This window comes from Gracilinanus agilis, chromosome 4 (assembly GCF_016433145.1).
Source record: "Gracilinanus agilis isolate LMUSP501 chromosome 4, AgileGrace, whole genome shotgun sequence".
Lineage (NCBI taxonomy): Eukaryota > Metazoa > Chordata > Mammalia > Didelphimorphia > Didelphidae > Gracilinanus > Gracilinanus agilis.
In genome coordinates this window covers 175013477-175029299 of record NC_058133.1, presented here as the reverse complement: position 1 = coordinate 175029299, position 15823 = coordinate 175013477, and the positions used below count along the sequence as shown (strand labels likewise).

Here is a 15823-nt window from a genome sequence, read left to right as displayed (position 1 = left end):
TCTTCCCAAAACATAGGACTGACCAGGTCACTCTCCAACTTGATAAACTCCAGAGGCTCTCTATCACTTTAAAATCCTTTCTTGGGCATTGAATGCCCTTCTTAGCTATCTTCCCTTTTAGTCTTATATCTATGCACTTTACAGTGTGATGACACTGGCTTCCTTGTTCCTCAAAAGAGACTCTTCATCTCCAGACTTTGGTCATTTTCTCGGGATGGGGTGCCCTTCTTCCTTGTCTCTACCTCCTGACTTCCTTCAAGTTCCAGCTAAAATCTTAATTTCTATAATAGACCATTTCCAATCCTCCTTAATGCTGATGCTTTCCCCTTGAGATGATTTCCAGTTTATCCTTTATTATATAAACCTGTTTGTACATAGCTATTTGCATAATCTCTCCCTTTATATTATTAGCTCTTTGAGAATATAGGCTATATTTTGCTTTTTGGTGTGGGGTGTCCCCATAGTATAGCATAGTGCAGTACTCTGGCACAATAATAGACATTAATAAATGCTTATTTGACTATTGACTGACTATTAAATTTCCTTTTTAAATTACAGCACTATGGATAGAGATAAGGTGGGAATCCCAACAGATGGTGATTCACATGCAATCACTTATCCACCTGCAATTGTTGTTTACATAATTGATCCTTTTACATATGAAAATAAAGATGAGAGCTCTAATTCTAATATATGGACCTTGGGTCTACTTAGATGCTTCTTGGAAATGGTCCAAACTCTTCCACCTCATCTCAAGAGTACTGTTTCTGTACAGGTAAGAGTGATATATCCTAATTCAATTAAGAGTGTATGAAATAGCTCAGTGTTTGGGTAAAATTGAGTTTAACAGGGCATTTTAAAGGATATTCTTTACTTTTCTGAATTCATATCAGTCTTCTAAAATGTCTTTTAGTAGCAATAACAACTCATTGATTATTGCAGGGGGAGGGACAAAAGGGAAGAGAGTATGTATGTATATATGTGAGATAATAGTAATGTAGGAAAGTATATTTATGTATTTTATTATTTTCCATCTAAACTTTCTGGTCCAAGAAACTGATATAGCAATTTGGCTAACTTTCAAAATGTTTCATTTAATTTGTCCACTTGCTTACATTTCCCATCAGAAAAAGTAAAAATAGCTATATAGATATAATCAAGATCTGTAATGCTAAAGAGGGAAGGAGGGGTGGAGGTCACGGGGGTGGGGGTTGACTTTTCTGTCATAACATAACAGGGTTTGCACAGACTTAAAGATTTTGACACATCTCTGTTGTCTGTTACAGACTATACCAGAAGTAGCTAAAGGTTGGGGTGAGCTAATGCTACTTAAACTGTTGGAATTTTTTCGCTCAGAGCCTATTTCTTTTTAAAGCTTTTAGGGTAATTCTTAAACTCAGAGCTTTTGATTTTTATCAAGATTGACTGACAGTTTCTTGTCTAGTTAAATGGATTCTGATAAACAGTCAGAAGCTTCATTTTTTTAGCTAAACTTTATATAGCCACATTTCCCAAATTGGGTTCCATGGAATTCTGGTTTTACACATATAAATGTGAATAAGGTTCCATGAGAAAATCAATGACAGCTCCAAATGGTCACTGACATCTTCAATGTGTAGCCTTGTTCCTGAGACCGGTTGGAGCCAGGGGGAGGACAGAACAATTTGTTGTACCTGGAATAGGGGAAGAAGTAGAGGAACCTGAGAGTGGTGAGCACTCATGGTGGTGGGGCATCACCACTCCTTCCTTCATTGTGACAAACCTTAGATTTTTCTTTCACCTGCATTGTGATTTTTTTCTCTCCACATTCTTTTGTCTTCCCTCAGCAATTACCATCATTTATGGGTTTCATCTATATATTTCAAGACCAAGAGTGTTCTGTGGCCAAATAGTTTGGGAAAACACTACCTTATCATTTACTTTGGTTCTATATCAGTGATTGAGTTCAACATTCTGCCAGAATATCAGTTGCATATATTTAACCTAGAACATAATCTGATCTCTGGATTACATATTCCACATTTGTAACATTATTTGTCTGCAATTTCTAGATTGTCCCATGTCAATACCTGCTACAACCTGTGAAACATGAAGATAGAGAGATCTATACCCAGCATTTAAAATCTTTGGCTTTTTCGGTCTTTACCCAGTGTCGGAGACCACTTCCAACATCAACCAATGTAAAAACGTTAACTGGCTTTGGGCCAGGTTTAGCAATGGAAACTGCCCTTAAAAGTCCTGATGTGAGTATATTTCTTGAACAAGCAAATTCTTGTTTGTAGGTTTAATTTTTTTTTTTTAAACCATGGTTAAGCATTAAAAAAAATTTTGTCATTTTCATTTCATGATTATTTTGTGGTTTTTTGTATTGTCATCATTAAAATTATTCCTTATGATGGCATTTTAGTACCTCAATTTCCTGTTTTACAGAGACCAGAGTGTATTCGGCTTTATACTCCTCCTTTTATTCTGGCCCCTGTGAAGGACAAACAGACAGAACTAGGAGAAACATTTGGAGAAGCTGGACAGAAATACAATGTACTTTTTGTGGGCTACTGTTTATCTCATGATCAAAGGTGGCTTCTTGCATCATGCACAGATCTATATGGAGAACTATTAGAATCTTGCATCATTAATATTGATGTTCCAAACAGGTAATAAAATTACACCTAAGTGTGGGAGTTTTACGAGCTTCTATTTTTAAAAAAGGAATAACGTAGTATTTAAGTATACTCATCAGATTACCTCCCATGAATAGGTTCGAATAGCAACCTTATAAGTTTTAGAATTTTTTTATTTTTTTACTTTTTAGTCTGCCAAGAGAAGGTAAAGGAAACATCCATATTATATTCTGAACCTTATTTTTTTTTTTATTAATTTACCAGACTATTAAATATTTATTGATTGCCTAATATTGTACTTGGCTCCACAGGAAGATAGATGGCATGAACTTCATTGGGAAGCAAATCTAACATCCACTGAACAAACTTAAAATAGTTATATTTTGAGTTAGCTTCAATTAAAGGCTTCATGGCATATTAAATAGAATGGTAGCTCTGGAATAAAGTCCTGCCTTTGGTGCTTATTAGCTATATGACTATGGGAAAGTGGCTTAATTTCTCTCAGCCTTAATGTTTCATCATCTATAAAATGGGGATGGTAACATTTTAGTTAGTTTACCTAACTCAGGGTTGTAGTGAAAGTCAAATGAGAGAGAACATAAAGCACCTTGTAATAAAGTTTGGAGTGAATATGAATAACAATAGTTTTCATTTATTTTTTTGGAACCTTCCCTTCTGTCTTAGAATCAACTAGGTATTGGTTCCAAGGCAGAAGAGTGGTAAGGGCTAGGCAATGGGGGTCAAGTGATTTGCCCAGGGTCACACAGCTAGGAAGTGTCTGAGACCAGATTTGAACCCAAGATCTCCCATCTCTGGACCTGGCTCTCAATCCCACTGGACCACCCAGCTGCCCCCTGCAGTGGTTTTTAAAATTATTGTTTTAAAATTTTATTGTATCTTAAACTATCATAAATTTGGTGTTTATAGGATCATATATAGTCAGAATAGAGTTCAAATTCTGGCTTCATTACTAATCAGTTGTATGACCATGAACAAACCTGTTAACTTCTGAGATTTGGTTAAAATAGGATATTTGTAGTCCTTTCTACATATAGTTTTGAGAAAAGCACTTCATAAACCTTTTAAAGTTACAGGGCAAAAATTAATTTATTGCCACAAAAATATGACAAAAAAGAGTAAGAAAGAATGGCATGAAAAGTCATTTTTGTTTTACATTTTATTACTATATTTTATTATAGTGTGAGCTTGGACTTTAGGACAGCACTTAACTTGAAATGAGAAGATCCTGAGTTCAAACTCCAGTTTTAGGAATTCAGTAGTATGGTTATTGGCAAATCATTTGACTTTTTTTTCCTTTCCTTGACACATTTGTAACTTGAGCTTTTCTATATACTTAATTCCAGAGATAGTTTCATCATCAAAGCCTCAAAAGTGAGATTTAAACCCAAGCCTTCTTGACTTCACATCCTGTGCTCTCTGCACGCTGGGCCAGACTATGTCTCTGCCCTTATTGGGAATTACGGCTTTAGTTATTATCTCATTTGTGTTACTTAATAAAATGAAGCATTAGGTTCTTATAAAACACTATGCTAAACTCTAGATATACAAATAGAAAATCAAAACAAACTTGTCTCTTTAAGTAGTTCACATTATAATTTATTGTGATTGATTTTGTAAGCTTTCTTGTCAAAATTCATAGCCTCAGGGGCTATATAACTTATAATATTCAAATAAAATGTTGGCATATATTCCTAAAGCTGTGAGCATTAACATGATGCACTCTGCTCCCTTCTTATTTATATAAACCCTACTCCTACTACATGCTTTGAAAGGAGTTACTGAATAAGAGTGAATATGGAAGGATTTTTTTCCCCTTTGTTAGCTTGCTAGGATATCAACCAACCATTTCTTTTCATTTTCATAGAGCTCGTAGGAAAAAAGGTTCTGCTCGAAGACTTGGTCTCCAGAAATTGTGGGAATGGTGTTTAGGACTTGTACAGATGAGTTCTTTACCATGGAGAGTTGTAATTGGTCGCTTAGGAAGAATAGGGCACGGAGAATTAAAAGGTAAAATTTTGGTTTCGATATTCAGTATTTAAATTGCTTTTATGTGTGAACTACATGTAAACTTCAGAATCAGACCATAATTAGGTTTGACTTTTTTCGCCCCAACCCATTTTCAAAACCTTCAAATTAATGCAACAGATCAGCTTTATATAATACATATTATTGGTTGCTATTTGGGTGATTTTTTTTTTTCTTAAGAGCTACATCATAGACTATAAGATAGAAAGGCCATAAAGATTTTTCACCTCCACCTCCTATCCCCATTTCCCCAGGCTTTTTAATTTGCTCATGAACTAGTTTTCTTCTTTGGCCTTATTACTACTTTCTTTAAGGTTATTACTCCCTTTCTTTGTTACTTAACTTCTAACTCACCCACCATCATTTGTGTAGATTCTTATCTAGAAACATCCCTTAGAAATTGGGCTGACACTACAAGTGAAGGGAATAATAATAATAGAATGACGAGCCTATATAGAAAATAGTTTAAGTCAGTGATGGCGAAACTTTTAGAGACAGAGTGCCCAAACTGCAACTCTCATGGCTACATGTGAGCCATTTTACCCTAGATGGGGGGGGAGGGGGGGAAGGAAGCTCTCCCATTGGGCTAACTAGGCAGAGGGGTCAGTGAAATATCCTCAGGCATGTGTGCTGATGGGGAGGGGAGCAACTCCCTCTGGCATGCATTCAATAGGTTCACCAACACAGATTTAAGTGGTTGTTATTAGCCCTTGCATTTTATAGAATGCTGAATTAAGCCATTAAATGTTTTTTCTCATATATTTAAATTCCTCAAGTTAATATCATCTACATTAGTTCATTGTTTGTATGTTATTTCTAAATGTTAATGCCCACAGATTGGAGCTGTTTGCTGAGTCGCCGCAATCTGCAGTCTCTTAGTAAAAGACTAAAGGATATGTGTAGGATGTGTGGTATATCTGCTGCTGACTCTCCAAGCATTCTTAGTGCTTGCCTGGTAGCAATGGAGCCCCAAGGATCTTTCGTTATTATGCCAGGTTAGGTATCTTTCTTAATTTTGAATTACTCTTTACTTTTTTCCCTGCCCTTGAGTTTATAAATGTAGAGTGTCCAAAAAGTCTTCATGCAAAGCTTAAAACTCTACAGAGACTTTTGGAATACCTTATTATTACATGAGACTCTGTTTATCCTACTTTTTGTGAAAGATAACATTTTTTGGCTCTGTTTCAGATTCAGTATCAACAGGGTCTGTCTTTGGCCGAAGTACCACTTTAAATATGCAGACATCTCAGCTCAATACCCCACAGGATACATCATGCACTCATATACTTGTGTTCCCTACTTCTGCTTCTGTGCAAGTAGCTTCAGCCACTTATACCACTGAGAATTTGGACCTGGCTTTCAATACAAACAATGGTAAGAATTTGTGCACACTTATACAGAAATTGGTAAAAGAACAAATTTTAAAATTTATTTTGTATTCCCATTCTTGTTGAGATTCTCACTTAGAATTTTAACAACTTAATTGTAGAAGCCTTTGAGCAATAATTATATCTCCATACAAACTTATATTGGAAAAAATATGAATAAGAGTTCAGGATTACTGTTAATTCTCTTGCACAATTCCAAATAACTTCCCAAATTACTTGGTATAAGTATTCTCTCAGTATATTTTCTTTCATAGTGAAGAGACCCTGTATCTGTTTTTTAAATTTTTTCTATGTTTACATCTATGATAATAATAGCCAACATTTATATAAGAGCTTAAAGGTTTGCATAAATTTTTAACTATCTCATTTGATCCTCACAAGAATCTAGTGGAGTGGGTACTATTAGTGTTCCCATTCTTAAAAAATGGGAAAACAGAAGATGAGGAAAAAAGATTAAGTAAATTGCCCAGGATTACATAGCCAGGAGTCAAGTCTGAAGCAAGATTTTAATTTAGACTAATACTCAAATCACTTGCTAGCTGGGGAAGTTGGATATGTGTTTTTCCACAAGCGCACACACACACAAATATGGAATTTGGAAAATATTTTACAATTTTTTTTCTCTCCCTTTTTTTCCTATACAGATGGAGCAGATGGAATAGGTATTTTTGATCTCTTAGACACAGCGGATGATCTTGACCCTGACATCATTAATATCCTTCCTGCATCCCCAACTACATCCCCTGTACATTCTCCAGGATCTCATTATCCTCATGGAGGTGATGCTGGCAAGGTAATTTCTATAATAAATGAAGTTTATCATCTATATGGCAGACATGTTCTTTACCCATTCACCTAATAGTGAGTGTTCATGCATAATATAAAGAATCTCTTGTCTCCCAGGCTGTGACAATAATTGTTGGACATTTGTAGCTTACTCTTACACCATGGATATATCTCAAATTGCATGTCATTTAGTGTATCCTATAATGCTTGATAAATACCCATACATTGTGCTTTTTGTCTGTTTTATTTAGTTTTTTTGACAGTGCTGAAAAAAAAAGCTTATAAGCTTTTGTTTACAATTTCTCTTCTACTGTATTATTACTCTCCTTAATAGTCTCCAGGACCACAACATCTTTGATGTAGGCCTATTTCCAAGTTCTTGCTGCTCTAAGCAGGATTTTGGCAAGGAAAAGAGTAGTTCAATGAGTAATATGATAAGGAAGCAACAAGTAGCTTTTGCTAATAATTTGAGTTATACTTTTAAAGTGCAAGTTTTATAAAGGAAAAGAAAAATCAACCATTCTTTCAGTACTAATTTTACAGTAGACTTTCCCAAAGTGAGTGGAATTGGTTGTCACCTCGGGGAAGGGGAAGGGAAAAGGGGCAGGAAAGAAAATGAATCATGTTAACATGGGAAAATATTTTAAGATAATAAGATTTTTTTAAAAACCAAATACCCTGGAGTGGTCTTTCAAATTCCCTTCATTACCCATTGTTGAGACTGTAATAGAAGGATTGGGCTTAAAAATCTGCCAATTATAATCAGTAGTATCTTATCAGGGATTAAAAGCAACTCCCATAAGCCATAATTGAAAATTAGTCTTTATTTTATAATCATACCAAATACTTTTTAATATATCAATAAAGCTGTCATTTCATGAATACTGCTATACCCTCTTGTGATTCTTGCTTATATTCCCATAGAATCTGCACAGAGCGTCTACCTAAGATGCCTAGAAACATAGGTCTTTTTATGTTTTGTGGTTCTCATAGTAGCACTGTGTGTGTGTGTGTGTGTGTGTGTGTGTGTGTGTGTGTGTGTGTGTGTGTTATCCTTCATTTTTGCCACATGATAATTCCATCTCCTTTTCCAATCATGTTTCCATAGTTCTTTGTGCAATTTCTCATACATCAGGAGCAAGAATAGTATATAGTTTCTTTCTGTCCATACAGCTTTTCATTGCCTTTTGGTACTTTGGTTTCTCAAAGGTTGCATTAGTCTAAAATTCACAACTATAAAGCACCAATAAGAAAATACGTTAAAAAGTTGGGCATTTTTGGTGACAAAGTAGTTTCAGATCATTATATGCACTACACAATTTCCTAAATAGAATCCAAAGAACCACACCAAATATCATAAATCGTAGTATGTTTTTATGTGGATAACTCTTTGTGTTACTCTCAGATGAACTCAAGTTTTATCCCCTTTATCCATTCTAAAGGGTCAAGGTACAGATCGGCTGCTTTCAACAGAATCTCATGATGAAGTAACAAATATTCTTCAGCAACCATTGGCCCTTGGTTACTTTGTATCAACTGCCAAAGCGGGTCCATTACCTGACTGGTTTTGGTCAGCATGTCCTCAAGCACAACATCAGTGTCCCCTCTTTCTTAAGGTATTATTTCCATGCACTTTATAGAATGCTAATTGATAACTTGGGAGAAGGGGTCAAAGGTGTGTGGGCCCTCCCCCCCCCCCCCCAGACTGACAGGATAAGTTAAATTTTTCATTTTAAACATTCATAGCTCTACACATCAGAGTTCAAATAAAGGGATAGAGAAAGCTTTAATGATGCAGGTTCATTTAAAAGTGTGTACCACATACATTCTAGGAATGAGGAGCACACCTTTCAATGGGGGTAACCATGCTTGCAGCTGAAAATTTTTAATCATTTTTATGTTTTGAGATTAGGTGCCAGGTTTAGAGCAGACTCCTTAGTAGTTAAAAATTCTCTACTTATACAAATCCTAAACTTCAGCATAAAATAATATAAACTTTATATTTTGTGTTTTATGCATTTTAAAGCAATATACTGAGAAGGCATCACCAGAAGGGGTCCATGACAAACAAAAAATTAAGAAGAATCCTTGATCCAGTGGATTTGAGTTCTAGCAATGCAACAACCATCAAAATTCTTTTGTTACACTGAAATTTGTTTATAATGAATGTTACTCATAGAACTATATATAACCTGAGGAGCCATATTTCCTATACTCTTCCAATATTCCTAATTAGTGACAACATTAGCATGCTTGGTTCCAAATAATTGGTAATTTAGAGCTTTACTTTCAATGTTAGTTTTCTTAGATTTGCTTACTACCCCCTTCCAGGTTCAGGGCCCTGGGAAGAAAATATATCTATGCAATATGGCATTATTGACTTGAAAACAAAAGTGGGTCATCTCTTAGACGATTAAAAATGTTGTGATTGAGATTTGATTTCTACTGATTAATTATGATGCATCTTGAAATGAAAGATCTAGGCAAGTTGATCAATATAAAATTACAGAAATCTTTGTTTAAACTGGTTGCCTTGATAGGAAAAAAAAGCAAGTAAAGATATACTACGTGACATCTCAAAATTTCATCATAACTCCACTTAGTTGTATAATAATGAAAACATTCTCATTTTACTGATGTAGTTTAGCAAACAGAATAATAAACATAAAGCCAAGTAATTTTCTTCAGGGCAGTTTTGTTCAATTTTCTTTCCTAGGCCTCTTTGCACCTCCATGTGCCTTCAGTGCAATCAGACGAGCTGCTTCACAGTAAACACTCCCACCCACTTGACTCAAATCAGACTTCAGATGTCCTCAGGTATTGGCTTCTTTTACCATGAAGATAGTAAATTGGTTTTTCTCCAGTGACTTGATATATTTAGTTTTTAAGGAAGTTAAGGTTTGGGATGGAGCTTATGTAGAAGACCTTTTCCAAAAGGAACTTTTGAATGACTTGGTATAAGTGCTTTGTTTTTCTTTCCCTCCTAACTACTAGGCTCAGTATGCTTTTGAACACTTCTACTTCCCTGCGCCTTCCCTCCTCCTTCCCTTATTTCATTAGAAAGAGATGGTATTTAGCACATAAATGTTTCTAAACACTACATTGTAAATAAAACGACTTATGAAGCTTGTTTGTTTTTCAGGTTTGTTTTGGAACAGTACAATGCACTCTCCTGGCTTACCTGTGACCCTGCAACCCAGGACAGACGGTCATGTCTCCCAATTCATTTTGTGGTGCTGAATCAGTTATATAACTTTATCATGAATATGCTGTGATCTTCTGAACTGTGCAAGAAAAGAACAAGGAAAAGGGATTTTATTTCATTGCAGGACTAAGTTATAATCTTCTCAGTGCAAGTCATTTGTGATGGGGTATCATTCTTCTTACTTCAACAAATATTGTTTTGACCTGGGGGGAGGGGGCTGTAACCCTGCTGTTTTTCCATTGATCATATACCGAACTCTTTAGGATTATGATGATTGATCATACAAAATGTATTATAACATTTTAGTAGCAAAAATTAACCTTTTTTTTCCAGTCACAGTATTTGTGAAAGTAATGAGCCATAGTGCCCAGTCATGTTAAATGAATATTAAAAGCATGGAGAAGAGACACGAGGAACAATGAGTTCAGCATATGGCTTCAGAACATCAAGATGTTCTTGTATTGGATTATAGTACCTAGTATTCAAAAATGCCTGCATCTTATTTATTGTAAGTTTTTAAATGTATAAATTGTCTTATATTTCTTAACCTCTTTTATAAAAATTTTCCTAGAAGGTTTATACTGCCTTCTTGCTTTAAAGCAATTGGTCTAAAATATATGTAATCGTCTTAATTAAAAGTTGCAGTAGGGTTGCTTTTAGAGTATTATTTTTTTGTAAGGGGGTGGGTGGGACAGTAAATTTGTATTGTCTTGATGTACAGTTTAATGGGGATAGAGGGGGGGGTTAATGTCCATGCCATTGTGTGTGGAGGATTTACAGCTAAGCTGTAGTTGCAGAGTACATGTACAGTAATGAAGTTCACTGTGTTTATAAATTGAAAAGGTACCGGGTCTTACAGCATTTTATATATCACACCTTTACAGAGTAACATGATGGCAATATACAAGTGATATTGTTAGGTGGTTTAACTTGTAGTGAGAATAAAATTAATTCTTCAGTTACATTTTGTACTATGGTTCAGGGCTATGACTAATATTTCAGGCCTTTTCCATTAATAGAAATTTAGCGTTTATGAAATATTTGCTAGATACCGTTATCCTGATGTTAATTTGTATTATTTAACATCATACTGAAAAGATTCTGTTTCAATGCCAAAATCTTAGGCATGCTAAGTTCTATGACATCTCTAGGGTCTTTACTACAAGGTTGAAATTTAGCCCAGCTCTAGCCATTTTACAAATGTTTTTAAAAGCAGTCACTCTTGATTTTTTTTTTTTTTAAAGAGATCAGGTATGCGTGGGTGTGTGGGTGTGTGAATGGGGATGGGGGTGTGTGTGTGCAAGCAAACTGTGGTGTAAATAGATTCTCAGTGAATTCTGGTATTCAGACTCTATTCCACTAGTGAAATAACCATTTTCTAAACTTCTTAAACCCAATTCCCTTTGCCTTTTTTATTTATTTAATTTCCTTGGTTTGGAGGTGGCAGTCCCAAACACTAGAGTCCATACTTATCATCACACAGCTCAGATAAGGTGCATGCCAAGGAGGTTCTCACCTCCCTAAAGAAGGGACTTGAATTTGAGGGACTTTAATTCACCCCCCTTCCTTCATCACCCCACCCCTTCCTTTTTGCACATGCCAAGATGATGGCTGCAGTTACGCAGCTTCTGCTCCCTTGAAAAATCCCTTCTACAGTGCTGTTCACATGAGAGCCCATTAGCCTCCTATTTGGAGGGAAGGACTAACTTGATTCCGTAAAATGCCGCCTAGTCTACCTATTTCTCAGAAGCAGTCTGGTAAAACTCCTGTTAAGTGCACTCACTAATCCTCTACAAGGACAAAATCACTTGTATTTACAAAACTCCAATTTGGTTTTTGTTGGGTTTTTTTTTTTTTGTTGTTCCTGAAACTCCTGTTTCATAAATACAAAATAACTATCTGAATTATCACTTTCATATGAACAACCTAACTTCTTTGAATTGTGTATATAAAAATATTAGCAACTCTTGTTTTTGTACAAAGAAAATGTTCCATTGACAAAGGTTTTCAGTCATTTCTTCAAAATAATAGTGCAATCCAGATGGTCAGCTTATTTTGATATTGAAGTGTAAAGATCACATCTCTGCATTAATTTTTAAATTATGCTAACACAATACAGAGTCAGTTGGCATGTTTTGTTCTATAGCTTTTTAAAAACTTGGCTGGGATATGAGGGAAAAGAGGCTAATTTGGAATTTTCACAAGTACCCCTTTTTATATTTTTAATTCAGCAATGACTGTCTTAATTGCCATTGTTGAAATTTGTTAGCCTGAAGTAAAACACACCTCCAGTTTGAAACCAGGTAGAAGTAAAATTTTAAACTCTTGTCAGTGATTTTTCTATTTGTAGCCATAAGAAGGAACCAGGTTCCTAGATAAAGATATCCAGGAGCATAATATACAGTTCAATTTATGTGGGCTAAATATTCTCCAAACATAGGATTTGCTGATAGGATTCCTTCTCTTCACCTCTCTCCTTCCAGTGTGCTCCCTTTCCCCCCCCACGTGTCAACTGAAAATCAAATTGCAAATTAATAGCCATTAGAGTCAGGAGACCCACTTGAGAAAAAAAAAATTTAAGACTTTTATGCAGGATGATGGATCTGCTTGACATGATATCCATTGCAGGCAATGGACACATTCAAACCAGCAGCGGCAAGAAGCATGCTAAAGTTAACCTATTTGGCTTACTTTTAAATAAAATATTTCTTACCTGTTGAATCAGTTTTCTCAATAGTGATTAACATTCTACCCCTAGGGTGGTAATGACTAATTTATTATACTGACTTATCTACAAAACTGTCACAGATGGGTAAGAGCAGTTTTTTAAACGTGCAAGCTAAATATTACAGTTTGTACCAATGGATCATCAACAACTTGAATCCTTGTTCATTACAGTGCTCATATCTGTGTTCTGTGCAGTTGTCCATTAGGAAGCAGGGTGAAAGTTCAGTATTTGGGGATTTGAAGTGATAGTTACATGATGTCTGCTTCCAGCCAGTCAGAAACATCTAGCCATACTTTTCTTATGCAAGCCATTCAGTTATCAGGACTGTGAATTAACACTGTATGAATAAATTTCTGTACACCTTATTGTTTGGCCAGATGGCCACCAAGTGTACTTATGTGTAATCCTTAAATTTTAAAGTAGCTGTAATTTTTAAATCTTTCTAAACTTTTCTGAAACCACTAAAATTAAGCTCTTACTACTTAGTCAAATATCCTCAGCTGTATTCGTACTCAATTGTCAGTATGGCACAGATTACTGTATTAAAATATTCTCCTTTCGTCTTCATATTTACCTTCTGAGGTAATTTTTTAACTTAATGTGTTACTACAAAGATTTGCAGATCTTTAATCAAGCACTATGTTAATACTGTAATATCAAAATACTATGTCGCATTATTTAAAATGTTCAAATTGAATAGATTAAAAGGAAGTTTTTAAATGCTGTTGCATCATATAATTTGCTACACAACCACCTATGGCATCGCATATCAGTCTAATACATTTAATGTTACACAAAAGTAATGCTTTGGTCTGGGTTTTCTCTAAAGACTTTAGTTTGTCTAAATTAAGTAAAAATGTTCTTGGCTTACTTTTGTTTGCCAAGACAAAATATATCAGCTGGATTTGCTTTTTGGGTTTTTTTTTTGTTTTGTTTTGTTTTGTTTTTGGTGGGCCCAGAACTGTGGTTCAGATTTTTTTATTTATGTATTTTCTCTTTCAGTGGAGTATTAACTAGCAAAACTGGATTTGGGACCTAAGATACTCCTCATGTTGACTTTTTCATGAAGTTTTAAAATAGCTTTAGATTTCAAGGTAAACTGGATTTGCGGACCTTAAAAGTTATGGGTTTAAATTGCAGGTTGTGACATCATTACTGGACATGTCAGCAGCATCATAAACCCTCTTAAAACAGCTAGGTCACTTTAATAAGGGGAGTTTTTAAGTTCTTATTTAGCAATGACATTTAATATGGTCCAATTGTGTTTTTTTTAACATGATAAAAAAGAGAATAAGGAACAAACACTATTGCTGCCGAATGCCATAAACACTGAGTTGTACAAATTGTGATTGAGGAAATGAAAAAAGGTTTATACTTTTTAAAAAAAAAAGAAAAAGAAAAAAAAACTTCAAATGGAATAAATTATTCATGAAGCCTTCATTGTGGTGTCTCATTCTATTGACCATATTTCTCTCAAGCTTATGCAAATATATTAGGAAGCAGCTATTCCTAACATGTCGTCGTCCTATAAATGGGAGGAACATTCTAGAAAGTAACTCATTACTTCAAAACATCTTTAAAGCTCATCCATCTCTGAAGTATTCTTTTGAAAACATATGTATATACATTTGTGTTTGTATATGCATACATTCAAATATCTTTGAGACCAATTACCTTAAAACATTGATTTATTTAAAGAAGTAAAAGAAAACTATCATTTAGAATGAATGCAGCCTTCTTTTCAGTTTCTAGTTTCAATAGTGGCCCAATATGTTTTGCATACATGAAATGGGGCATAAGAAAATGCATTTGTTTCTTATTTATGCTGCAAATTAGCCATGTTCTGTCAATTTTGATGGAACCAATCTTTTAACTTTCTGTCTTAAATCTTTTTTTAAAATCTGATCAAATGACCATAGCTGGAATTTGTTGCTGTCATTTTGACATGAATGAATGAATGAATGAATGAATGAATGAATGAATGAATGAATGAATGAGTTTTTTAAGTCAGTAGTTCTTTTAAACAAAAGGTATATATTGTTGAAATTGGAAAGTATACAATGAATAATGCTGCCTCCTACATTTTACATCATTTTTTTGATCACTGACAATTTGCATTGCTTCTGGTTATTTCTGCACTTCTACTGCAGTACCATATATTTAAATAAAAATGACTGAATGCAATACAAAGCTTCTGTTTTGTATTCACTTATAGTTGCAAACAACCTTTCTTTACTGTTTTTATTTTTCACTTGAAGGCTGAGAAACTTCTTGCTACTGAGGGATCATTTCTCCAAATAAAATAATTTTGTGATTATTACCCAATTAAACATCCCTTTACTTGAGATTCCATATGCTTTTGCTTAAGGGACTTAAGACTACTCTGTTTAAGGAAATCATACTAAATAAGAATTTTTTACAGTTCGATAAGAGGCCCAAACTACTTAAATAATATGTTTCTCCCAAAGTGAGGACTTGTTGAACTGTTTATTAATGATTGCCAATTTGTAAAACATAGAGTGCTATTTTTATTAACCTCTATTAGAGCAGTGGATTTTAAGTTTTTTGTGTCATAGATCCATTTAGCAATCTGGTGAAATCTATGGTACTCCTTGGATCAGTGTTTTTATATACAATATATATAGGAAGGAATATATAGCCAAATAAGTTGAACAACTGACAAATGATTTTTTTAATGTTATATTTTATTAATTTTTAAAAATTCATTTAGAAAAGGTAATCAATGGTCTCCCCTTTGGGGAATCAAGCCCCACTCTCCCATGTGATAGACTCATTTTTTTTTTTAAACAAGCATACAGACTTCAGGTTAAGAACTTTTATCAGAGGTACAAAAATTAAAAAATGAATAAATCTAGACAAGTAAATTCATGATTTATTGTTCCAGAAGCTGTATGATGCTGATGGGAATATTTAGTAATCTATGGTACTATAAATGCAGTAGGAGGTCAGTAATACTTGCTGATTTAATCAGTTGTCTGTTGGAATAACTAGAAAGTGATAGAATTTAAGTACTGAGAGCAAGAAAGAG

The 15823-nt window shown here is 34.5% G+C and overlaps 1 protein-coding gene across 1 annotated transcript in view; it reads left to right on the top strand.

Annotated features, from left to right (window-relative positions):
* MED13 (mediator complex subunit 13) overlaps positions 1 to 10698 on the top strand; it is a 91123-nt gene extending 80425 nt beyond the window's left edge. Inside the window, exons 21-30 of the mRNA XM_044675060.1 lie at positions 559 to 775; positions 2052 to 2243; positions 2431 to 2654; positions 4507 to 4649; positions 5504 to 5662; positions 5856 to 6041; positions 6700 to 6848; positions 8284 to 8457; positions 9558 to 9658; positions 9984 to 10698. Of these exons, the coding sequence (XP_044530995.1) occupies positions 559 to 775; positions 2052 to 2243; positions 2431 to 2654; positions 4507 to 4649; positions 5504 to 5662; positions 5856 to 6041; positions 6700 to 6848; positions 8284 to 8457; positions 9558 to 9658; positions 9984 to 10116 (1678 nt within the window). The 3' untranslated portion in view covers positions 10117 to 10698. The remainder of the gene's footprint in view (positions 1 to 558; positions 776 to 2051; positions 2244 to 2430; positions 2655 to 4506; positions 4650 to 5503; positions 5663 to 5855; positions 6042 to 6699; positions 6849 to 8283; positions 8458 to 9557; positions 9659 to 9983) is intronic.
* The last annotated feature ends 5125 nt before the right edge of the window (positions 10699 to 15823 follow it).